Genomic DNA, 27,509 nt, shown 5'->3' with positions numbered 1-27,509 from the left:
TATTGTGTCCACCCAAAACTAAAAAATATTTTTTTAAAAAAACAAGGAAGAAATCTAGCAGTGTTACATGTAGAAATGTTTTAACTGGGTTTTTTGAAAAGGTGGAAAAAGCCCCTTTATTTTAAATGGGGCTTTTTAGAAACCACTTTTTAATATTTTTTTAACTATAAAAATGGGTCTTGGTTTTTTTTTTCAGATAAAAGATATATTTCAAACAAAAAAAAACCCACCCTGCATTTCAAATATTTAGTCATATCTCATTGGTCACAATTTAGGCATATAGGAATATGTCACTCTAAGGGAAACTGGGAAATGTTTCATATTGCATGGCCAAATTGAGATACAACAAACAGATTTTGCCACAGAGCTGCTGTCAACCATTTAAGTTATTAAGTGACTTAATTGTGGTTGATTATGACACAATATATATGAGGAAATACTCAGAGTTTTTAGTGTTCTATATGAAAGGTATTTTTCCCATTCATTAACCTTAGGATATGTAATAGAAGACATAATGTCCAATTCATAGAAATTTTCTTTTGTATACCTTTTAGCTACCACAAGAAAGGACATTCAGAAAGACAGATCCTGTGAACCCAAGTCCCCCAAAATTGAAGGAAAATCATGGTCAGGTAACTTTTTATTTAATCTTATTTTCATGTATCACCTAGGACAAAAATTTTGTGAAAGTGAATTTAAATTGGCTGTGTTATGAAATGTGTTTTTATAGGTGATTTTTTTGCTTGTAACTGGAGGAGGAAGTATGTCAAATTTGAAGATGAGGATCAAGCACACTTAATCTATAATAACTCCAAGTTTACAGGTATGTGTTAACAATGAAAGTAAGGAAGCATAGGTGACTTTAATTTACTGTGGTATCCCATGAGAAAGAATGGATTTAACTAAGACACAACAGAATCCTTACATTGCTTTGTTCCTGAGAACTGATGGATATGAATATATGTAAGATGGGTGTTTCTAATGGTGACATGCTATTGGTAGTGACATCTACTATCAATGAATATTCTTTGGCTTTCAAACTTATGATATTAATAGACTTTTTTGCTATTATATGGCCCTATAACTGCTTTGAAGATATGGTACAAGCATACAAAAGAAATCAGATGTTAGATATTAGAATTCAATAGAAATTATGCCAGCTATTTCTCTTCCTGGTAGGTCCACATCCAAACATATGAGACAAATGAGAATCTATTTTGTTTTTGAAGATTTTCAAAGAAAGGTAGTATTGGTATTTTGGATTGGACCCAGGGGTGCTTAGCTACTGAGCCACATCCCCAACCCTTTTTTTTATTTTTAAATTTTTTATCTTGAGATAAGATCTTGCTAAGTTACTTAGGGCCTCCCAAAATTGCTGCAGCTGACTATGAACATGCTTCAACCTCCCAAAATGCTGGGATTACAAGTGTACATCAAATCACATGTTTAACTATAATTGTTTTGAATAGTACTCTAGTCATGTTTAATTAAAGTTCTATTTTATATTTTCCTTTCATATCAACAAGTAGTAGAACTAATTAGATCAAGATTATTTTCTTTCTATCTGCAAATTGTTCCCTTATTTAAACCTGGGCTAAATAACAGACTTAACTATGCTAAAAAATTCTGGTGAAATAATATTTTCACTAAATAGAAAATCAAGTATTGGTCAGCTCTTATGGTCCAAAGTTAATATTTTTCTTTCTAGTCTTTATGTCAGTTTTACTTTAGTGTTTTTTAAAACTTGCATGGATGGAGCTATGGTTGTGGCTCAGTGGTACAGTGCTTGCCTAGTACATGTGAGGCACTGGGTTTGATCTTCAATACCACATAAATATAAAAAATAAAATAAAGGTATTGTGTTCATCTACAACTAAGAATATTTTTTAAAAATTTGCATGGGTGATCGTTTTTAGTTATTTCAAGTCTCATATAGAAGGTTTAAGGCATGCATGAATAAATCAAACATAAGTCTCTGGACTGACATTTTGTTACTTAATGTAATGTTACTTCATGTTGTAACATTAAGCTTCAAGATGAATACCTTAGTTACCATTCTTAGTGGGAGGAGTTTTAGTGGTGGTATTTACTAATTTATTTAATTTGGGAGTCCAGCATGTAACTGTCTTCAGATACAACTGGATTCAACAATACCAGACAATGTCTCTCTGTCTCAATGTCTTTCTGTCACTTTCAATTTTAGGCAGTTTTCTCCATATTGTAGAAAATTGGCCACAGAGCATCTCTAAACTTACATCCTACTGGTTCAGCAATCAGAATACAAAAAGAATGATTCTTGCCCAATGGTTCTCCTGAAAGTCCTGGAGCTAATTCTCATTGGCCTGTAGTGGATTACATTGCTATCAATATAAATCATTGGCCAGACCTCTTATACATATCCATGGAACAAGGGTGTGGATGCATAGTACCACCAGATTCCTCAGAACTGACAGTGGAGGAGAAATGTTTTCCCAAGGAAAAAAGATGGATGCTGTCCTCATAAAGGGAGCATAGATTCCTGACAGGCAAAAATAGTAGATATTATAGCTGGGGATTTAGTTCAGTGGGAGAGCACAACTTAGCATGCATTAGACTTTAGGTCCAATTCCCAGCACCAGAATAAAACAAATCAAAACAATAGCAGATGTCTGTTACAATAGATAGTCATTTATTTTCCATAAGATTTGAGAGAATCATTCACTTAACTGCTTGGTATCTGTTTACTGCTTCATAGACCTACACCCGATTATCAGAAATATTCAGTCTTACAAGGAAATAAGAGGGAGGAGTGCCTTCAATGGAGTTTCCTTCAATCTGCTCCAGTTTGTGCAGCTCCTAGAGACATTTGTTGGTGAAGATGCCCCCTTGAGTGTCAGCGAGAGCCTCATTTCATTTTTTAAGAGGGGCTATTTTGAAACAAAAGAAGAGAAAATGAGTGCCTTAGAACAGGTGGGTAATATTACTTATCGATGAAACAAGTGAGGTCACTATTATAAGCAAATTTCTCAATTTCAGTTGCTCCCCATGTCACTCTCCTTAAAAAAAAAAAAAAAAAAGTATGTCCAAATTTATCATTTTATTTCATAAGCATAGCCATTAAATATCTTGTTTTATTGGTGAATGCTCTAAGATCATCCTCCAGAGAATTCATTCCCCTAAAATAACATGATTACTCCTGGCAGGAGATGGTTTATAATATAGCTTTGTTTTTTCCTTCTCTGAAACTTGAGTAAATGTGTGTATGTGTGAAGATGTACGTGTGCACCATCTGCTCTGTGAGTGCGTTTACAAATGCACATACCTAAGGGTATGATTATGGCTTGAATATGTGTTTTTATTCTTGGGCGCTCAAGTAACACATATTTCCTAGGAACTTAGTACTTTCTTGGGTGGTAAATAAATGCATATGCGTCATCCAATATAAATAACTTATGTTCTCATATGTGAAACATGTGACTCATTTCACCAAACTTATTCAGTAATTTCATCAGCCTTATGAGTTTTCTCAGCCTGATTCCAGAGTTGATTTCCTTTTTGCCTCCTCAACTGCAATTCCCCACCACTTAAAACAAAAGGTATATATTCACTCTCTTTTTTGCAATTAAATATATCCGTATATGAACTCAATTTATGATCTAATTAATATAATTAAAATAGTGTAAAAACATACAGTTAAATAAAATTAATGCCATCAAAATTAATATAGAAAAGAATTTTGGGCAGAGCACAGTGGCACACACCTGTAAACCCAGCAACTTGAGAGTCTGCGGCAGGAGGATCATAAGTTCAAGGCCAACCTCAGCAACTTGGAGATGCCCTAATTACTTTAGCAAGACCCTGTCTCAAAATAAAAAAATAAAAGAGCTGGGAATGTGGCTCTGTGATTAAGTGACCCTGGGTTCAATCCCCAGTACCAAAAGAAAAAGAAAGGAAGAAAGAGAATTTTTAAAACAGCCATTTTTTAGTTATTTCAACACTCCCTTTCCCTACAGAATATCCCTAGGAATCCAGTGAGAACATCCCATGTGTTTATCATATTTAAAATTTTTTTTGATGTTGATGGACCTTTATTTTATTCATTTATTTATATACGGTGCTGAGAATCGAGCCCAGTGCCTCACATATGCCAGGCAAGCACTCTACCACTGAGCCACCACCCCAGCCCATGTTTATCGTATTTTATAATGACCAGGGAAGATGTGGGAAGGAATAATACAAGATTCTTAAGAAGTACAGTATCCTTTCTAAGGTAATATGCTTGAGTCCAGAGAATGCCTGAGTGGTTTTGGTCTTAAGGTGAAACCTTAAGACATTAAAGAGGTTAAAATTAATAACTGCATTTTCCATTAATATCATGGTTAACCCCCAAATAAGCTGTTTTTATAAAAGATACTGCAATTATTTGGTATAAACACAGGATGCCAGCTAGCACAGTTAACATCATGTCTTCTGTACCTTGTTAACCTGTTTGTATCCCAGGTTAGACAAAAGGCTTTCCGAGTCCGCCGGGAGCTTCTTCTAGAAGCCCTCTTTCAGAAGTGGGACAGTGATGGCTCAGGCTTCCTGGATCTGAGAGAAGTTGATGAACTCTTGTACACATACAAGGAGGGAATGGAAAAAGAATGTATGAAGAAAGGTAAAATATAAGAATGTTCTTGTTTAAGTTGTGGCACAACTTGGCTTCAAGTTTCCCAGTACTATGACAAATATACAGTTAAAAACCAAACATTGATTTAGTCAAAACCATCAGGTACTGCTTCATACTTATTAATGTGGCTATCATTTGAAAAATGGAAAAATAGGTCTTGGCAAGAATGTAGAGAAATTGGACCCCTCATGTATTTGTCAGCATGATCAGAAGTGGATCAGAGTGCTGTGTCCAAAACCTTAATTCTACATAGATTCCTTCTGTGGACCTGAATACCCTCCCTTGAGGTTAAGAGAATCCAAACCATGCTACAGCTCTGCCTGATTTCTCTTATTTTTCTCTCTTTGTCTTCACAAGGTCTGAACTGTTCTCTCAAGTCTGACTGGTTTACAAATTTCTCTTCAATTTACTAACTTCCTCTCCTTAATGACTTTTTTTTCTCCTTTATTATATTTTCCCCTTCTAATCATTACTTCCCAATCAAAACCTACTAAAATTCTTATTCCAGTATGATAAATTCCTTTCTTCATTAGATCCCAGTTTAAATGATTTTGCTTTTTACTGGCTTTAAAGGTCTATCTGTTGACTTTTGTATACCATATTTCCAATCTTTAAAGTGTATAGTGCATGGGCTGTTTAAGTTCTTCAACCCTTTCCAAAACATCCTTACATTGTTGATCTTCAAATGTGCCTAAAGTTTATCAATTGTCATGTTCTCTTCAGTCTGCAAACTTTAAATTACACCGCACTGCTTGTCTAAGACTATGCCCAGAGAGTTGTCTATGCACTTTAATTTTCCATTTAAATGACAAGATTTGCCTTAATATTTAAATTTCTATTTACATAGCATACTTAATGAAATTTCAGAAGACATAATGAAGGGCTGGAGTTGTGGCTCAGAGATAGAGCCTCACTCTACCTGTGTGAAGCACTGAGTTCGATCCTCAGCATCACATAAAAATATTGTGTCACCTATAACTAAAAAATAAATATTAAAAAAGAGCACAATGAGGTGGTTCCTACTTATAAGATTGGCGAATTTCATAGCATAGAACCATACTCTACAGAGAACCCTATACATCAGTTAGGGTGGCTGGGTTCCAATATTGGGTCTTCACTAACGGGTCCTGTGAACCTGGGCCTGTAACTTAACCTCCATAGACTCAAATTTCTTTGTTTGTAAAGTGAAAGAGTGAGCCATGATGAATTTTTAAAAATTTTTTCTTATCAAATTTTTAATAAAGATCTTAGCCATTTTTTAAGTGAATATCCTTTTACTGGATTTTTCCCAATTGCAAATGAAATATCATTTTCCATCCTTAATTAGAAAAAACACTTATAATGGGACTGTACAAATTCAGGTCAAAATAAAAAATGCATGTATTTTGTGACTTCATAAGAGAAATGATGAATTTAGAATTAAGGGATCTAAAAATAATGTTATAAGTGAATTCCATATATTGGATTATATGGAATTACATATAACTGAAACACAGCACTTGGGATAGATAAAAGCACAAAACGTAAAGCCCAGCAAATGAGAAAGAAATGAGGAGGCAGAATATGCTGCCAAATGAAAATGTTTGAAAGTATGAATAAATAACCATTAATTCTCTCTAAGGGCAGACTTATACAAAATGATTCTCAATAAACACAGATTGATAGTCACTTGGTCAGAAATAGCTGTTGACCTGGCGGCAGTATAGAAGAGTTAGCTTCTACTCTCTAAAAAGAAAGAAAATTCTAAATTTGAGTATTGACTGACAAATTATTGGCAAATCTTCAAACAGTTCTTTTGTTTGTTTATTGTTTTGTTCCGCTCTTCTTATTTCTTCTGTGTCCAAGATTAAAAATTGAGTTGCTGAGTGCGGTTACACATGCCTATAATCCCAGAGGCTTGGGAGACTTAGGCAGAAGGATCGCAAATTCAAAGCCAGCATCAGCAATTTATTAAGACCCTGTCTCTGGGAAAAAAAAAAAAAAAGTCTAGAGATGTGAGTCCGTGGTTAAGAGCCCCAGTACCAAAAAAAAAAACAGGTTTGTTTTAACTTTTGGTACTGAGGATTGAACCTAAGGGCACTAAACTATATCCACACTCCTTTTTTATTTTTATTTTGAGACAAGAGACTTGCTAAATTGCTGAAGGCCTCACTAAGTTGCTGAGATTGGCCTTAAACTTGAAATTCTCCTCTAAAAATTGGGATTTAAATATCATAAAGTCACAGGGTTAGAAGTTTGTAGAAATGTTTCTGTTGGTGCTCTCAAAATGGAAGTTTGATATATAGAAAGAGAAACTTGAAATTTTAGGTTGTCATTCCCCCCCTTTTTTTTTTTTTTTTTGGCAGAGGGTACTGGGGATTGAACTCAGGGATACTCGACCACTGAGCCACTTCCCCAGCCCTATTTTGTATTATTTTTAGAGACAGGGTCTCACTGAGTTGCTTAGCACCTCACTTTTGCTGAGGTTGGCTTTGAAGTGGATCCTCCTGCCTTGGCCTCCTGAGCCTCTGGGATTATAGGCCTGGCCACCACACCCTGCTGCCCCCCCCCTTTTTTTTTTCTCTCATTGAGATTTTAATGTAGGGGGTGGAGGGAAAGGGGAAGGGAAGGAGTGGGAGGAAAGAAGGGGAGGGGGCAATACTGGGGACTGAATTAGAACAAATTCCATGCTTTATATAATTATGTCATAGTATATTCTATTGCCATGTATAACTAAAAAGAACCAATAAAATTAATTAATTATTAATTAAAATATAGATGTAAATAAAATAAAAATATGGAATGCTTCATGAATTTGCATGTCATCCTTGCGCAGGGGCCATGCTAATCTGTGTATCGGTTCAATTTTAGTAAATGTGCTGCTGAAGCAAGCACTCCCCTTTTTATTTCTATCTAATACAGCCTAATCTTTTGAGCAGAAATATCACAAATAAAAAGCCATAGAACATGTGACTTGTCTATACCATAGAATTTAATGAAATAGATCACTCTTACCCCATTATTTTCCATGGAATAACTGTTAATGCTGTTGGCTATGTCCTTTCGTTTTCTATTTAAATTATAAGATTTGCTTTAATATTTAAATTTCTATTTAAATAAGACATTTAACTCTTAAAACTAAAACCTTTTTGAGACAAGTTCTTGCTACACAATATGTTGATACATATTCAGTCACATTAATTTTTCATAGGATTCTCAGCATATTATGGTAAACTTTTTTTCTTTCAGGAAAAATATGATCATGTCCTATGAATTTGATCAATCTTAGCCTCTTTAGCCATGAACTCAAAAGAGAGAAATGGAATTACACCTGGTACAGCGCAGAGGAAGGAAGCTTTGAGAAAAGATTAAAACTTAAAACTTCGGTTTTATCCAAGTGCTGTGGCAGCAACTCAGGAGGCTGAGTCAGGAGATAGCAAATTTACGGCCAGCCTCAGCAATTTAGCGAAATGAGACCCTGTCTTAAAATTAAAAATAAAAAAAGTACTGGAGGTGTTGCTCAGTGGTAAAGTATGCTTGGACTCAATCCCAAGTACAAAAACATAACAACAATAAAAACCCTTGGACTTTAGTTAGATCTTTAGTTTGAATACATTCTCTTCCTAATTAGTGCTATTGTCTCTTTCAGTATCCTTTTCCTCTTTTTAGAGAATGAGGCTAATTCCTACTTCCCTGGTGAACTGTAGGAATTAAAGATGATATATATATATATATATATATATATATATATAAATATTTATTATCAGGTTTACAATACTCCAAAGACATGGATTTTATTCTCTCTCTCTCTCTCTCTCTCTTTTGATACTAAGTATTGAACCCAGAGACGTTACCACTGAGCCATATCCCATCCCTTTTTAATTTTTATTTTGAGACAGGGTCTTGCTAAATTGCCAAGGCTGGCTTTGAACTTTTGATCCTTAGTTACTGGGATTACAGGAGTGTACCACTGTGCCCAGCTTACCTCAATGTCCTGAGTAACTGGAACTACAGGCACATGTGCCATAACAACTGGTTAAACTAAAACATTTTGGTAATACATTCTGTTACCAAATTCCAGAAATCTTTTTTCCCCATATTTTTATGGGTGCATTATACTTGTATGCAATGGTGGGATTCATTGTTATATATTCTTACATACACACAGTGTAATAATTTAATTTGGCCAGTATCCTTTCCCAAAATTTTCCCTTTCCCTCTTCTCCCTCCCAGTAGTCCCTTTCCTCTACTCTATCCCGAAATCTTGAACATTATTTAAAAGTCTCATTGAAAAGCACACAAAGTGGTTTTTTTGTTTTGTTTTGTTTTAAGAAACTAAAAACTGGGCAAGTAGGTGTTGTAAAATGACAATTTCTTTGCTTTAGAACTCTGGAATAAGGAATCAATAGGAAACTCCTCTGTTCCTTGATTTTCATGACCTTGACACTTTGAAAGATTGTAGACTTGTTTTTAGGAAGTCCTTTATTTACATTTGTCTAATGTTTCCTCTTGCTTAAATTCAGGTTATTGATCTTCAGCAGAAATATATTGTGTAATCAATGCTGTTTTTGTTGAATGATATCAGAAGTCCCATGATAACTTTGACCAGTTTATTGAGATGCTTTCTAAACAGGTCCCTCCACTCTAAAGTCACTCTTATTCCCTTTGAAACTAATAAGTATTTTATGAATGTGCTTTGAAACTATGTAAGTAGTCCTTCCATTTTTTGTCAAACTTTTCATTTATTCATTTATAGCAGTATATAGTGGCTTCCTATTTTATTCAGTGGGTTATAATCCAAAACTATCATTATTTGTTTTGATGCTAATATTGTCCCAAATTTATTTATTTTTTCAGTTATGTGCACAGTTACTTTATTTCTGCAGAATCTCCTTGGTGAACATATTTTTTTTTCAGGCTTACATAATACAGTTTTTAAAAATCATTTATTTATTTATTTTTATTTATATGTGACAGCAAAATGCATTACAATTCTTATTATACATATAGAACACAATTTTCATATCTCTGGTTGTATACAAAGTATATTCACACAAATTTATGTCTTCATACATGTACTTTGGATAATAATGATCATCATGTTCCATCATTATTTCTAAACCCATGCCTCCTTACCCTTCCTCTCCAACCCCTCTGCCCTATCTAGAGTTTGTCTATTGTCCCAAATTTAAACAAAGGGAAGTCCTTTTATCTGACTCCTGTGTCTTCCCTTTCCCACTCCCAAAATTTTATAAGGAAAAATTTCAAACATTCAGCAAAACTGAGGAATTTTATGGCGAGGCATCTGTAGACCACCTGGATTCTACCATTACCATTTTACTACCCTTTCTTATTATCTATCTGCCTCCATCTGTTTTTCCATCTATCTCTGTTATTTTTATGCATTTCAAAGTATATTATATACTTCTCACTAATTACTCCAGCATGCGTATCATTAATTGGAGTGTTTGTTAAAAGCTTTTTTTCTTTTGAGGTAAAATTTTCATAAAATTAGATGCATAAATTTTAAGTGTACAATGAGTTTTGGCAAATACATGACCTGAGTACTCCATGCTTGCATCAAGAACAAAAAAACTTTCCCATTCAATCCCACCATCTAATCCCCAAGGCAACCCCTCTTCTCTTTTTTTCTACCATAGTTTTAACTCTTCTAAAACTACATAAAAATGAAGTCATACAATATATACTCTTTTTTGTAAGGTTTCCTTCACTCAGCATAATTTTCCTTGAGATGGTTACAGGTTGTTGCATATATTAGAATTTTGCTTCTATTTATTGCTGAATAGTATTCCACTGTATGAATATACCATGTTTGTTTATCTGGTCTCTAAACACTTGGGTTGTTTCTTGTTCTTGACTATTATGAATAAAGCTGCTCCAAACAATCTTATACTAATCTTTATGTGGATATATGTGTTTATTTCTTATTAATAAATATACAGGAGTAGAATTTCTGGACCATAGGGTACATATTTTTAGTTTTATAAGGAGCTGTCATATAGTTTCCTCTGTTTTTTTTTTTTTGGTACTGGGGATTGAACTCAGGGGCGCTTAACCACTGAGCCACACAACATCAACCCCCCCTTTATATATATATATATATATATATATATATATATATACACATATATATATATAATTTTTTAAGTCATAGTTGGGCACAATACCTTTATTTTATTTATTTATTTTTATGTGGTGCCGAAGATTGAACCCAATGTCTTGCAGGTGATAGGCAAGTACTCTACTGCTGAGCCACAACCCCAGCGCTCCCCCCCCACCCCCGCCAACCATTTTAAGACAGGATCTTGCCAAGTTACTTAGGGCCTCGCTAGCTTTGAACTCGGGATCCTCCTGCCTCAGGCTCCTGAGTTGCAGGGATTACAGGAGTGTACCACCATGCCTGGCTCCTTTGTTCTTTTAATGTGTTTCCATCATTCTTTTTTTTTCCATGTTTTAATTGGTGCCTTATAGTTGTACATACTTGTGGGGATTTGTTGTTATATATTTGTACATGTACACAATGTAACAGTATACATTTGCCAATATTGTTTCCAGCATTCTTAACACACTACCTTGATTTCTACTATACTGACATCTTCTAGATCCCTCTTATACTGAGGGATAATCCATTTCCTCAGAAAATCCTGGTTTCTTTTAATGGGAAGTAGTATTTAAAAGCCAAAATCTGAATTCTACGTATGCTCATTGTTCAGAAGTCTCTGTTCCCACGTTTCTTAGTGAACAGAGGGAGGGGATTTGTTTGTATGTGTGTTTGCACATGCACATGCATGTGTGTACAAAAACATTCACACCTGTGCTTCTATTTCATCTATTAATATTAAAAATCATGAGTTCATACCAATATCTCCAAGTCTAATCTAACACAACAGGATTCATTCTAGTTTTCCCCTTTCCATTTTTGAAGCTCCCTACTTTGGCTCATGTTATCCTGGGTATATTTATTTATTTGACCCATCAGTCTATTAGTTCTACATGGAACGAATCTTCAATCACTGCTGCTGTCCTCTCTCCCGCTCTTATGTCCTTGTATATTTGAAATCATTTAAAAAATATTTTTAAAATTGTAGATGGACACAATATCTTTATTTGTTTATTTTTTTGTGGTGCTGAGGATCGAATTCAGTGTCTCACAGGTGCTAGCAAGCACTCTACCACTGAGCTACAACCCCAACCCTTTATGTCTTCTTTCTTACATCACTTAAGGACACTATACTACACTACCCTTCCCTCATGCTTCACTCGGGGTGTTGACATTCCACATGAGATTCCCTTCTCCAAGTGGTGATCTTGGAATGTGGATATTCCTTAGATTCTGATGCTCTATGACAAGGCAGTTTTCAAACCTTCCTCAGTCCATTTAGTGTATTCAGATTCTGGCTCCCAATGCTGGACTTGGGCCAGTTCTGCATGTTGGACTTCTCTTCCACACTGACATCTGCTTCATCCTGTTTAGATTATGATTTCCCCAGGCCAAGCTGTCTGTAAGATATGGAAAAATTATAAACCCCAAAATAGTGTGGCCTGGGAAGAGGGAGTGAGGAAGAAGGCAACACACTGATAACAAGGAGTTCCCAGTTACAGTACAATCCCTGGGAAGGAAGCAAATATCATCCAGTGTTAAGACAATCCCTGGGAAGGAGATATCTATCAAGCCTAAAATGGCAGTCTCTGGGGAGAAGCCAAAGCATTGATCCTTCCCCAAATAAATCCTTTCCTAGTGACAGTACAATGGGACCCTGAAGGGAAAGAGATAAGTACTGAATGCTGACCCCAGACCTTCTATTCTTCCCCAAGTAAAAATATTGCCCAGTAAAAGCAAATTTCAAATTCTAAAACAACTTGTTCCCTGAGTGCCTGAACTGACACACTTTGTCAATAATTAAGTCATTTCTCAGTGTAACATATATAAGCACAGATTCCTCCTTGGGCCTGTGGCTCATGTTCCATCAGGAAAGAGGGTCCACCAAATGCATGATTCCACTGCTGAATAAAGGCTTTGCTGATCTGTGAAATTTGCACCCAGTGGCTTGGTCATTTTATATTAACACTGTTCCCTCTATTTGCATGTCCTTTTCATTCTGGTCAGGATTAAACATCCACATGGGGCTTTGGTTCCCCAACCTAAACCACCTCTCTGTTGAACTATCCTCTTCACCCACATTGGTTGTAAGTTGCCCTTCCATATGCATGCCTTCTGCACCCTGCTCACACTCTGACAATCCATGCTAAGCCACCTCTGCACAGATGACCTCCTCAACACATTTGGACTCCAATACCCTGACCTGCTTCTTGACCGGGAGGGGTTACTTACCTTGCTCTGGCCCACCAGTGGCTTTAGAACCAAAATGCTCAAGAAAAGAAAGGAATATAATAATAATAATAAGGAGGAGGAGGAGGAGGAGGAGGAGGAGACCATAAAGCACTTTAAGCCTAATAGGAGGCTGTCACTTAGGATCCTTTGGGTTCAAATAATAGAAAGTACAATCCAAAACACTTAAGAAAAAAAGAAATTTAATCAAACTATGTTATTTGCATGTATGAACATGGCATAAAGAATCCCAAAATAGTATAATTATAATGCATCAATGAAAAAAAGAAATTTGTTCATGCAATGGTAAAGTTCAGAACTACTTCAGGACACAACTAGGTTTGGGAGTTCAAATAATGACATTAGGTTAGGTATCTGGTTCTTTCTCTTTCTCTTGTTTTCAGCCCAGCCCCTGCTCTCTTCTGTTTTATCTCCATTGTCATAAAACCTCTCCATTTGTGGTGACCAGGTCCATCCTCACACATTCATTCAAACTCAGTAGAAATAAAATAGAAAGTGTCCTCTTCCTAATGATTCTGCATAAATCTTGTACTAAATCAACCACCCAGGCATAAGTCTAAGATGCATACTCAATCTGTAGAACTATGAGTGGAATCCAATTCAAACACATAAACTGAAATGGGAGTGGAGTGGTGGCAAAACTGGAGAGAACTACCAAGACAAAGATGAGTGGAAGCTAAAAAACAAAAATCAATGAGTGTCCAACTACAGAAATGAGAAGCTCACTGCATATGATAAAATGACTATAAGTTCCCAGTAGTATTTGATAATTGTCAAATAAATGACATAGAATAAATGCTATTGTCTTTCATGGGAAGGAGAAATCACACTAGAAGACTTTACAAGGAAGGAGAGACTTAGGACTATACTTTAAAGGGAAGGGGTAGCTACCTTATAATGTTAACTTATAAGAAATGTCAAAAAAATTTGCAAACACAAACCAGAAGACATGTATAAAAATGCTCAAAGTGCTAGTACCAAGAACAAAATATTGAAAACAACCTAAACATCTATTTCCAGGAGAATAAATAATCAATGATAATACACTCATGTGATGGCGTACAATGATGAAAATGAATGAATCACAGCTACAGGAACACGTAGATGGGTACAGTTGCATAATGTTGGATAAAAAAGCAAGTCCCAGAAAACTGCATATGACTTGAAAACCTCTTTCTAAAGTTTAAAAAGTCAAACCTAAACCACATATTGTTTAGACATATTCATGTAACACATATATTATTGTATAACTCTAACACTATTGGAAAAACAAAAGGGAAGGGAAAGATAAAACCAAATTTCGGGTTGGTAACGGTGGAGGGAGAGGATGGAATAGGGCAGAACAGAGTGGAAAATGTAAGTAACTGGTCATATTCAAGTTTGATAGTAGATTCATCATTGCACAATTTAAAAAATTAAAGAGTATGGATACAGAAGTATGCAAAGCATGGTTAGGGACCATGAATAGAATGAAGGTACTAGAGCAAATAACTACTATATGGTATTAGGAGCAGATTTTATTGGAAATAGATTAGATTGAAATATGGCAGGACTTTGAACCAGAGAATTGAATAATGCATACTCCATTTTAATTTAATTTTACAAACGCATATTGAGTATTTTAGTAATGACCAGTCAATTATAAAGTGATAAAAGCTGGTGTGGGGGTACGAAAATAGAAATGAAAGGAGTGGCCACAAGATACATTGCCAAAGAATAAAATTATTATAATTTTAATAATTTTAATGGATAAAATTAAGCTGTTTATTGTAAATGTAGGGAGGAATCAAAGTAGACTCTGGGAGTTTTCCAGCTAAGGAGTAGAATTAAAACAAACCAAAACCAAGAGAAGATGATATAGATGTCTTAGTAAATTTAGTATAGGAAATACCTGAGAAATATTCCTCTGATCTCAGAGATGCCTTTGATATACTTGATTTTCCACAGAGAGTAGTTGTTAAGGGCTTGGGAGAAAGAAAATTTTCCCAGTAGATGAATACACTGTTGATTAGTTCTTGGTTTTGCGTTTGTGTCTTTTAGCTAAACTACACTTCCAGTTTCCAAAGTCATACCATGGACATGAAGTAAAGTTGTCTTCAAAACAATTTCAGAAATACATAGAATTAGTAGTATCTGAACTCAGGGGCAATGAAGATCAAGTTATGGAAAGTATTGTGGAATTTCTGATGAATTCTTTAAAGAGGAGCCATACTGAGGGTCTTAGGAATTGTGCAAGACGAAAATGGCTGCACCAAATCCAACATGCTGCAGAGACAAGTGGAGTGTCTGTGGAGCCAGTATACACTGAGACCTTTAAGACCCTCACCCAGGTATTTTTCTTTTTTTATATTTATTTATTTTTATTTGTTCTAATCAGTATTCATAACAGTAGAATGCATTCTGACACATCATACATAAATGGAGTATAACCTCTCGTTCTTCTGGGTGTACATGATGTACAGTTACACAGGTCGTAATCATATATGCAACATAGGGTAATAACGTCCTATTCATTCTACTATCATTTCTACCCCTGTACCCCTCCCTGTCCTTCACTCCCCTCTATCTAATTCCAGGTATGTTTTCTAAAATGATCTAAAAGAGAAAAAATTTCTGAGCTGGGCACAGTGGTGCATGCCTGTAATCCCAGTGATTTGCGAGGCTGAGGCAGGAGGATTGCAAGTTCAAGGCCAGCCTGGGCAACTTAGCAAGACCCTGTCTCAAAATGTAAAAAGAAAAGGGGGGGGGGGATGTGCTCAGTGGTAGAGTACCCTTGTGTCCCATCCCTAGTACTACAAAAAAGAAAAAAAAAAAAAAGGAAGGGAGGGGAAAAGAATTTTCTCACAGTGGGTGATATCCAATGGTTGCGTGGAAGGAGCACTTGATTCTAATACATTACAAATGACCCAAAGCCCAGATGAGATGCCACTGAGATTATGGGTGGTGGGTAAGAAAGAAGCAGAGAAAAAGGTGTAAAGAAAAGATATGAAAAAGAAGTCTTGGGATTTCTAATTTCATTTGTGCTAAAAGTCTAATAAATAAGCCAAGAATAGACAATGGACTGATACTGAAAAAAACACCAGAAAAGAGATGTGCAAACAGTTCAAGCTATATTTTCCTTACATGATGTCCAGGGAACTATATATCCATAAAAAAAAGAACTATTTAAGCCATAAACTCATCATAAAGTAGATTCCAACATTACACAATATTTCATAGTACTGCCTAGCAGCAAGCTGAGACTATTAGAATCCTGTCACTTAAAACACATGGCCCTGTAGAACCATTGCCCACAGCCTTGCACCTCTTCAGAAACTCCCAGATTGCTACTTCTCTTAAGCAGAAACATCACAGCTATTTTTTACGTATATCCCAGATTTCAGTGATACAGGAGACCTGGGCCAGTCATCATCATCATTTTATACATTTCACACACACACACACACACACACACACACACACAATTGGAATCATCTCCTGAATGGCTGAATTTTCCCATGTTGTTGGCAATGGTGAAATTAGGACTAGGAGTCCACTCAAGAAAAGGAGGCATTGCTCCAACTTGCTTTAGAGATCTGTGTTACCCTAAGAAAAATCTTATTTTATATTTGTTAATTACTCCACATAACTTACATGTGGAAAAAAGGAAGAAAAGCAGAAGAAAAATAAAGTATGAAACACAAACCTAAATAAATAGAAGAGACAAATATCAAGGAAAGTGTCTCTTATGTCCCCACTTTATGAATATATTCAATGTGTGTTATCACATAATACTGTTAATAATTTAATTTTTTATATAGAGATTTTTAATTATTTTAATTAGAAATAGTAAATGCAGAAAGTCTGAACCCTCAGGCTCCAAGAAACCTTTTCCTGAAATGGCATCAAATATGTAAATTGTGTTAATAATTCCTTGGAAGCATTTTTTTTCAATTTCACATATTTAGATGGCCAAGAGATATGAATGAAATGAAGGGATCTTCTTGCTGCAGCTCTCTAAAACCAGTACTTTTAACTGAAGCCCAGAAAATATGACAATAGTTCGAAAGGATTTAAGTTTTAAACCTTTAATTTGATTAGACTTGAGAGGTTTGGTTTTGCTTTGATTTTGTTTTCAGTAAAGCAGTTTAGTTGGCTTTAGAAAAAAAAATCTATTCCACGCATGAAAACTCAGTTTTGGAGGTCATTTGTGGTGTCAGCCTTTTCCCCACTGCCCATGAATGATAGTACCTGCATCATGTACTCAATAAAATGAAATTATTTGTGCCATGTTCACAAACTGGGTGGTGAAGGGATTAGGGGAGTTCTGTGGCTGTTGGTAAATACATTTTCAGAAATGTTGTGCCACAGGATGCTGAAACTCATGGAAATAAGAAGATTAGTGCTCACATCTCCCTCTTAGAAGAAAATGAACTACTGCCTGATCGAGGGTCTGTTCTACTGAGAAATGTGGCTTGTACCCTAGATGACGCTTCATTCGTACTAAACAGAGTACTTTACCGGGACATGGAAGGAATCAGGTGAGAACTCCTTGAAGTGATTGGTTTTATCTTCCTAAACAACAACAACAACAAACTAGCACCTCCAAATCCTAGTGAGTTGCTCCAGAGAGAAATGTCTCAAGTTACCAGGCTTCTAGAGTGGGAACTGATGTTTCCAGTTTTTTTTAAAAATATTTTTTTAATTGTTGATAGACCTTTATTTTATTTATTAACATGTGGTGCTGAGAATCGAACCCAGTGCCTCACACATGCCAGACAAGTGTGCTACCGCTGAGCCCCAGCCCCAGCCCCTAATGTTTCCAGTTTTTAATGGTTTTAGTTGATTAATTCTAGAGCTTACTCTTTGGCAATGATTCCCCACCTAGGGACTCTGTTTCACGGTATCAGCTCAATAAATTATGTCTCCTTAATTCAGTTTATATATATTTTCTCTGGCAAGATCTAAGATTGTCTTTTAAGTCCTTCCCTCAAATCAGACCCTCTAAACTGGTAATCTTATTTGAATCCAGTGCCCTTACATATAAATGCCCATAATTGTAGATAGAGAATTGATCTAGTTACCTCAGTGATTTACTAAATCCTCCTCCTGTCTTATTCCTATCTTGATGTCCCTTTTCTTAAGCTTTTCAGTAGTGGATGAAGGGAAGCCAGTCCATGTCCCCCAAGTACAGTACCATGGGAACATCATCTTCTGGAACCATTCCCGCAATAAGAATGATCGAAATGGGTCATTACTGGCTCTGCCTCTGCATGATGCATATATGAGGATCTTTGGGGTCCTGGCAGTTGACACACTTAGAGATCCCCACAAAATAAACATCTTCTTACCTCATGAGATCAGATTCTATCAGGTAAGTCATAGAAGTCTTCAAGAGCAGTGGTAGGATTGCCTCTCCTATATTTAAAAAGGCCTCTTGTTTTATACTTCTTAAAAAGTGAAACCTGAAAATCTTTACTAGAGTAAAGTCTTGTTAATAAACAATATTATCATGCTTGCTCCTATTCCCTATATTTGTCAGACTTTGGAAAGGTCTCCCATTACTTATAAAAGGACTCTCAGTCTCAGTTGTACATCTATGCTTCAGCCTTTTGGGGACTATATGCATTAATCATAGGAATAGAGTTTGATGCTGTGGAACAGAAATCCAACAATTAAATCACTGACTAAGACCCCATAAAATAGGAATGAAACTTTGAAAGGAGTATATTTGTGTTTTATTAACTAATCCTTTGTTCTTTCTACAAAATGTGCTAAATATGATATGCATCCAAATAGCTCTTGATTTCAGTGTTACAATTTTTGAGGACAAAGAATAAAGAAAATATTTCTTAAATATTCATGTTTTCAAGTTAGACCACACACACACACACACACATACTCACACACACACAAAGTCATTTTTAAGACAATGGAATAACTGGAGCATACTACAGCATTTTAAAAAAAATATTTATTTTTTTAGTTATAGGTAGACACTATATATTATATGTATATATGTGTATGTGTGTGTGTATATTATATATATATAGATATAGATATAGATATAGATATAGATATAGATATAGATATATATGGGGTTGCATGGGGATTGAACCCAGGGCCTTGTGCAAGTGAGGCTAGAAATCTTTTTTTTTTTTTTTTTTTGCTGGTGGTAGTGGGGATTGAACCCAGTGCCTTGTGCATGCTAGGCAAACACTCTACCACTGTGGTGCTGAGGATCAAACCCAGAAACTCACACATGCCAGGCGAGCGCTCTGCCTCTGAGCCATAACTGCAGCCCTCTAAAGCATTTTGATATAATTTTAGGGATAGAAATTGCAATAAAGGAAAATTCAAATCCTTTATGGAGGCAAGGACCGTAGAATGTAGCAGCAAGTCAGGAACTTACTTTGCCCTTGTCATTTGTTGCCCTGTAAGCCCTTGGCTCTCTGTTCATTTACCATTATTTTTCATTCTCTCTTTCCACTTTATGAGGTGGATAACTGAAGAAAGTGGTAGAATTTTTTTTCTCTGGACATCTTTTTTAATAATAAGATTCATTCTCATCTGACATGAGAATGACATGGAGGATTGTGAAGTTATCAGTAGGTGAGCCATATTATTACTGAACATGTACAAATGAATTACAAATTATAAGTAGACTCTCTAGCCCTTGGAGATTAAGGGTCCTGGGTTACTTTTAGATGTCTTAAGTCCTAACTTGTAAATGCATATAACTTTGAAGAATTTGTGGTTCTTAAGAGTTTTCTACAACAACAAGACCACAGATGGATTTGGTAGATTTCCCTCCCTTCTCTGTGGATCAAAGTCTCTTTATACCTATAGGAAAACGTCATGTAGCATATTGCAAACCCTGGAACCAAGCATATCCTACAATGCTGCTTTGATGGCAATAGGCATGTGCAAACATTAGTATTGGCATCGGGTCAGGACAGTTCCTACCCATCTGCCCAGGGCTAGAATCTTGTCTTTTAAATATTTTTTTTCTTAATTTAGAGTCTTCTGACTCTGTTCTCCACCAGTACATATCATAAATTTCACTGGGTAATTATCAGAAAGCAAAGCATAAAATATTAAGTAGGTCTCTCTTTATACTGTGTGTGTGTGTGTGTTTGTGTGTGTGTGTGTGTGTGTGTGTGTGATGTTGGTAATCAGACTAAGGGCCTCATGCATGCTAGGCAAGTGCTCTACCACTGAACTAACATCTCCAGCCCATACATCTTTGATTTCTTTGTGATCCTTTTTTTTTTATAAGTAGAATCAGGAGCACTACCTTTGGAGAACTGATGAATAATTTGTAGAAAGTAGATTATCATTAATTTAAGATAATCAAATTGATGCATTAATAATTATTTATTTTACTCTTTTAAAAAAGAAAAGGTCATTTGAATTTTCTATCTTTCAGGGTGTTGCCAATGTCTTTAGCACTGCCTACCACTACGTTCACAGCCGGGAACATATCCTTCATATTGTGATCACTGGCATTGGCTGGCTCTTCAATGTCACATCCAATATCATCTCCATCACTACATACTTTGTTGAGCCTAGCCCACACCAGGTAGGCAAGCCTTGGCAGTGTTAGACCCCTTTGATGTAACAGAGTAGATGTTGATGTTTTACTAATATCTAAAAACCATATTAGTCAGCCATTAAGACTAACTAAAGTTGTTTCTTATGACTCCAACTCAAGACCCTTGGTTATGAGTGTCAGAAATCCATCTCAAACTGCCTTGGACAAAAGAGAGAATTGACTGTGACCCAAATGAAGAAAAGGTAGGCATCAAGGTGGCTTCCAGCATGACCAGACCCAGGTCATTCAATAGCATTAGGGCTCAATCATGTTCTTTATCTTTCCACTTCTCACATTTGCTTCCCTCTGCATGTTAGCTTTGTCATTCTGGAAAAAGATGGGCTTTCTCCATAAGGCAAGTCAGATGCCTAGTAAAGCATCTAGTAAAAAACTCCAATTTGGAAAACCCAAGAAAGAAAACTTTTTGACTCATCCTGAGATATGTCCTGGTGGCCAAATAGGCAATATCCACTAGAATCGTGGAGATATATATATATATATATATATATATATATACTGGAACTGGGGATTGAATCCAGAGGTGCTTTATACTGAGCTACATTCCCCACCTATAATATGATGAATTCTTGATGTTTGCTTTACATTTTTACAGTTAACATAAGGATTTTTTTATATGATGAAAATGAATGGAAAGGTATCTTCCTTTCAAAAAAGCTAAATGATTCTGCAGTGTGCCTGATCACGTGGTGGCCTCATCTTGATTGTCTCCCAGTTCTTTGCCTGGCCTACCACAGACATCGTCCTTCCCTCCTGGCTTCTTTTTTTCCTTTCCTTCCTACCAGGTCTGGGCTTCCTCCCTCAGTGGCTAGGGCAAACTAATGAAGCCTTGGCCATAGAAAAGTAGAATCACATAGCTCTTGGTAGGGTAGCCATGCCATGAGGTGGAGAATACCTCATTGTTAGAACTGCTCTTGGGAGGGGGATGATTTGGAGTGGAAGTGGGAGCCTTGAAGTGTCCTTGGGTCTGGAGTAGTCTATCCCATCTTATGGGCTACTTCCCCAGTGAGGCCAAAGTGTGTGGAGGTCTGGGGAGGATTCAGGATTACCTATTCAGGACCTTAAGGAAAATAATATGTAGGTACCATGGAAAAGGCCAAAATGGCCCAGAGCAATCATCAAGAAACTTGGCTTCCGTGGTGTATAATCTCAGAATTGTGACAACAAGGACAAAGTCTCAAAGGTCATGGTATATCCCCAGGGCTATTTCATGGTAACAGGGAAGATCATGTTGAAAGGTGAGGTGAGAGGAGGTCCACCAGCAATCAGGGTTTGAGTGAAGTCACAGCAGGGCAGAGACCAGATCAGCCTATCTAAGGCTCTAGTTAGGATTTTCTCCTAGATACAAGATGCTATGGTTAGATTTTGATGTTAAAAATAGCTCAGAGCTGCCAGGTATGGAGGCATGCACACCTGCAGCCCCAGAAACTTGTGAGACTGAGGCAGGAAAATTGAAGATTCCAGGCCAACCTCAACAATTTAGCAAGGCTCTAAGTGACTTAAGTGAGATAAATAAAAAATAAAAATGGTTCAGTGATAAAGTGCCCATAGATTTAATCCCCAGTACAAAAAAAAAAAAAAACTGAGTGTTCCCAGGCAGGGTGGTACACACCTACGATCCCATCTACTCAGGAGACTGAGGCAGAGAGATCACAGATTTTAGACCAACGTGGGCAATTTAGAGAAACCCAGTCTCAAAAGAAAGAGTAAATAAATAAAAAGGGCTGAGGATGTATCTCATGGTAGAGCACTTGCCTAGTATGCTTGAAGCCCTGGCTTCAATCCCCAGAGCTGCAAAATAAGTAAATAAAATTAAGCTATTAATGATGAACTGGGGGGAAATTGCCACCTATTTGACAAAGAAATAACAGTTACATGTGAATCTATGGAGGTTTGGGGTTGTTTGTTTATTTGTTTGTTTTGCAGTGCTGGGGATCAAACCCATAATAGGCTAGGTAAGTGTTGTACCCCCACTCCAGCCCCTTTAATGAGAGTTGTTTGTTTAATTTAAAAGAAGATTCTGTATTACTTAGCACTAAAAAAGAATAAGATCATGGCATTTTCAGGGAAATGGATGGCATTAGAGAAGATTATGCTAAGTGAAGTTAGCCAATCCCAAAAAAACAAATGCCGAATGCTTTCTCTGATATAAGAGGGGTGACTCAAAGTGAGGTAGGGAGGGAGAGCATGGGAGGAAAATTACCTCTAGACAGGGAATAGGGGTGGGAGGGAAAAGGAGGGAGAAGGGGAATAGCTAGGATGGTAGAAGGAGAGGGTCATCATTATACAAAAAACATGTTTGAAGATGTGAATTTGGTGTCAACATACCTTATATACAAACAGAGATATGATAAATGGTGGTATAAAGGTGTATTAAGAATTTTATGCAAAAAAAGAGAGCTTATGTATAATGGCATAATTTGGTGTGAACATACTTTATATACATAGTTACAAAAAATTGTGCTGTGAATGGATAATTATGAATGTAATGCACTCCACTATTGTCATGTATGTAAGAAATAAATTTAAAAAAAAAGAAAGAAAGAAAGAAAAAGAGGATTCTTGGTATATTAGTGCAGACCTGTAATCTCAGGAGGCTGAAGCAGGAGGATCACAAGTTCCTGTTGTGCAGGGAGGTGAGGCTTAATGAAAGGTGTTTGGGTCATGATTCTCCACCCTCATAAATGGATTAATTCTGATTATTAAAGGACTTGGAGGCTGCAAGTTTGATCTCTAGCCCTCTCTCACCCTAAGCCTTCCATCAGAAGAAGAGCTTAACCAAATGCTGACACCTTGATACTGGATGTCAACCTCCAAAACTATAAAAAATAAAATTCTCTTCTTTATAAATTATCCAGTCTGGGATATTCTGTTTTGGCAGTGCTAATCAAACAAAGACACTAAGTATAATGTAGAAAACATTTTTCATCTAGAGTTTGGTAGAACATTTGAGGTCAGGGAGTGTGGAATCAAGAAAAAGTTTCACTTCACAAAGCTGTTGTTCATCTTCTAAGAACAATTCAGCATACAGCCACTATGGATCCCCTTATTAGAGTTTCTCTTTTATTCCAAGAGTTATTTTTTATTTTATTTTATTTTTTTAAAGAGAGAGAGAATTTTAATATTTATTTTTTAGTTATCGGCGGACACAACATCTTTGTTTGTATGTGGTGCTGAGGATCGAACCCGGGCCGCACGCATGCCAGGCGAGCGCACTACCGCTTGAGCCACATCCCCAGCCCCCAAGAGTTATTTTTTAAAGGGGGCATGTAAGGGGCTGAATAATAAATAAAATGTCACTGCCCTTAATGCTAGAGGTCATCTACAGTTTCCTAATTTTTCTCCATTTATTGGTCCCCAAAAGCTTTAAAGAGAATATGAGGTCTAATTACTACTCTAATGAAATCTCTTCCTTTTTTCAAGGATTCAGACTATGTTTTACGCAATATGATGGTTACAGGGAAGCTGGGTCTAACAGAAATCCACACAAATCCCCCTATTACCTTCAGGAAAACATGTGTCTTCAGGTATGAAATGTGTCTGTTTTCTTTATTACCAGAACACAATCTAGTGGTATGATAGTAGATCTGAAAGACATAGCTTCTGCCCTTTATTAGTGCATATTCAGTCCTCATTATTATAAAATTATAACTCTTTATTATTACATTCATTATTTATTATTTTAAAATTTACATACACCAAAACTCATTTGTTTTGTTTACAGTTCTTCAAGTTTTAATAATGTACATATTCTTATAATAATTAGCACAAATAGGATACAGAACAACTCTAACACTCCTAAATCAGTCTTTCAACCCATTCCTAAACCTGGAAACCACTGATCTATTCTCCATCAGTTGGCTTTTAAATGAAAACTTTTTTAGAACATTTGACTCCCTGGGACATAGTAACTCCTTTTCTATCAACTGCTTTTTAAAACAGATTTCGTTGGTATTCCAGATTAAAATTGCAAAATTGTGTATTTTAAAGCAGGACAGTATTTTATTTTCTGATTGTCTTATAAGTACAGAATTCAACAAAAAATGATTATGAATAATAACTGTATCCATTATCCCCCATGATTATGAATAATCCCTCCATATCACTTATTAGAGCTCATCTGTTAATGTTAGCTAGATTGTGAATGTATATTTTTTAATGTGTATTTTTTTATTCAAAGAAAACAGGAAGAAGGAAAGGGAAGAGAGGGAAAGTTAGAAAATTAGATAGGTCCCCGGTTGTACATTACTTAGAATGACTGTCACCTATGGAAGGGAAGGAACATTATTCATCTGTACAGATACAAAACAGATCTTAACTGAGAACACATGTATTACAAAAGAGACGGACTGCATTAACCCATCTCAGACTAGTAGGCTAATTTGATATTTAAATACATGTTAATTAAATTTTAATTTGGCCTCATGCCAGAATGTTCATTTAGTCTCAAGCTTTTTTCCACATGGTTATTCCTATGTTAGTCAAGCATTTTGCTAGATTCCTTTTAACACCTAGACTCATATTCTGGATTCTGTGTAGAACTCAGAGCATATGCCTTTGGAGGAATGCTATTGACCTACAGCCTTTCTTAATATGCCTGGAAAGTTTGATAGATGCATCGTTACTGTGGTCTTCACAAATATAAAAAGTGATGGCTTAATAGTAGCAAGGAATGGGAATAGCAGAAGGACTAATTTTTTTCTTTCTTATTTATTTATTTATTTATCTATCTATTTATTGGTACTGGGAATTGAACTCAGGGGCACTCAACCAGTGAACCACATCCCCAGCCCAATTTTGTATTTTTATTTAGAGACAGGGCCTCACTGAGTTGCTTAGTGCCTCGCTAAATTGCTGGGGCTGGCCTTGAACTCGAAATACTCTTATCTCAGCCTCTCGAGCTGCTGGGATTAGAGGCGTACACCACAGCACCGGGCAGAAGGACTAATCTTACCTGTCATTATTGGATTCATATTCTGAACTATTAAATGTGATTTTTGAGGCTAGACAAAGAACTAACATTTTTACAAATGATTTAAAGGAATGGAAGCCCAACATCAAATGCAGATGGAGAAAAATGTGTCTATGATTCACTAGAGAAAGAAGCAGTCACTGTATTTCCATGAAAATCTCAGTCTCTCACTGAAATAGATGCTAAAGAATACCCTGCCCAGATGCCCAATATGCCTTTTGCCAGCTTCTGTGGATACTGCTGCAGGAAGCAACACTTGACATTGTAACTTTCCCTGGAGGAGTGCCCTCCAGTGATTGGAGCACCTGCCTAGAGGTATTCTCATGAATTCTGTGAAGGGCTGAGGTTGTAGCTTAATGGTGGAACACTTGCCTCATATGCGAAAGGCACTGGGTTCAATCCTCAGCACCACATAAAAATAAATGAATAAAATAAAGGTATTGTGTCCATCTCCATCTAAAAATATTTTTAAAAAAAGTTTTGTGAAAACTCTTCCACCACAAACCGCTACCTCACCCCCAGAGCAGCTTAGAACCAATGACTGATGAGCACAAAGATGCAAGAGACCCTTCCCTTGCCTCAGGGTGGGACAAGTTCTTTACTACATTCACCTCCCAGATCTTACCCCTTTGGATCAGGCTGAGGCTAGACTTCACCTGAAATCACATTGGTACTTAGCCTCTGCCACTTCCCTATGCTGCTTCCCTCAGTCCCTCATGGGTTTTACCCAAAAGCACTCCCTTGGTAAATTACTTGCATTAGCATCCTTTCACAGGTTTTGCTTCTAGGGAACCTGACCTAACACACTCATCTTTCCTTCCCGCATTCAACTAATACATATTGGCCAAGATAAGTAAACAAAACACTGTACACCCTCAGATAAGACTAATTTCCTATATGATAAAGATAATGAAGCAGATGGGGCTGGGGATATACCTCAGTTGGTAGAGTGCTTGCCTCCCATGTACAAGGCAAAAGATAATGAAGCAGAGCATCATGATGCAGAGTGTCCCGGTGCTACTACTTTAGTTAGATCAGATAATCAAGGAAGGCTTTCATGCTGAGAGGACGTTTGAGCCGAGTTGAACTGAAGGACAGAACCATGTGAAATTGAGGGATGCAGCATTCTATGCATATGAAACAGCAACCAGGACTGGTATGGTGGCAGTGAGGTGGGTACAAGAGAGTAATTCAGTATGTTTGAGCGGAATGATGTGAATAGGCTGATTTTAATATCCTTGTACTTCTTTGGATTTAGCTTCAGAGATTTCCTCTTCAAGTGTACAGACAGTTCAGAAGTTGTTCTGGCCTCTGCCCGTGGAGAAACCCATATAGTAATTCCCCTTCGTGAGAGAACAGGAGAGGCTCTGGGAGCCCTTGATGTTAACATTGGCCAGACCAGGATGTTGTTCTATCAAGAATATAAAGATCTACAGAAAATGATGAAGGTGATCCAAGCTGCCTGCTATGAAATACTAGGAGAATTCTCCGGAGAGATAAAGAAAAACATTGTCTTAGGTATTATGAAGGTCTGGATTCATGGGGGAAATCACAGGCAATCTTAAGTTTGGGGGAAATCACAGGCAATGTGATGAAGGATGAAGTTTCTAAAATGAATTGTTTCAATATGTAGGTTTTTCCAGGTGAAATGAATTCCCTTATGCAGTCTTAGCCTGAAGAGTAGTGTTTATAAGTTAAAGCAAAAGGAATGGAATCACATTATCTTTGGTTAGAAGTATACAATTTTAGAACTGGAAGGACTCATAAAGGAAAGATGGAACTAGCTTTATCAAATGCCCTGTCATGTGTTGACACTTTAAATGTGTTTTTTCATTTAATCCTTACCATAACCTTATAAAGTAAATGGTGAGGACCCATTTTACAGGTGAGGGAAATGAAGTTCAAAGAAAGGAAACAATAAATTGGAAAGGCTGGATTGGGTTCTCTT

At 36.5% G+C, this 27,509-nt stretch overlaps 1 protein-coding gene and 1 non-coding gene across 2 annotated transcripts in view; one reads left to right on the top strand and one right to left on the bottom strand.

The window, feature by feature from the left end:
* Positions 1-27,509, top strand: part of Efcab5 (EF-hand calcium binding domain 5) — a 109,434-nt gene that overhangs the window by 62,544 nt on the left and 19,381 nt on the right. Inside the window, exons 7-16 of the mRNA XM_048793520.1 lie at positions 530-632; positions 731-823; positions 2,735-2,949; positions 4,480-4,636; positions 15,039-15,328; positions 17,349-17,518; positions 18,123-18,351; positions 20,407-20,563; positions 24,020-24,116; positions 26,826-27,079. Coding sequence (XP_048649477.1) covers positions 530-632; positions 731-823; positions 2,735-2,949; positions 4,480-4,636; positions 15,039-15,328; positions 17,349-17,518; positions 18,123-18,351; positions 20,407-20,563; positions 24,020-24,116; positions 26,826-27,079 — 1,765 coding nt within the window. The remainder of the gene's footprint in view (positions 1-529; positions 633-730; positions 824-2,734; positions 2,950-4,479; positions 4,637-15,038; positions 15,329-17,348; positions 17,519-18,122; positions 18,352-20,406; positions 20,564-24,019; positions 24,117-26,825; positions 27,080-27,509) is intronic.
* On the bottom strand, positions 7,419-7,522 carry LOC125613743. Its single transcript, XR_007344311.1, has one exon. It is a non-coding gene; the product is annotated as a U6 spliceosomal RNA (small nuclear RNA).

The sequence above is a fragment of the Marmota marmota genome, unplaced genomic scaffold (assembly GCF_001458135.2).
Source record: "Marmota marmota marmota unplaced genomic scaffold, marMar, whole genome shotgun sequence".
NCBI classification, from domain to species: domain Eukaryota; kingdom Metazoa; phylum Chordata; class Mammalia; order Rodentia; family Sciuridae; genus Marmota; species Marmota marmota.
This window is presented reverse-complemented; position numbering and strand designations above follow the sequence as displayed.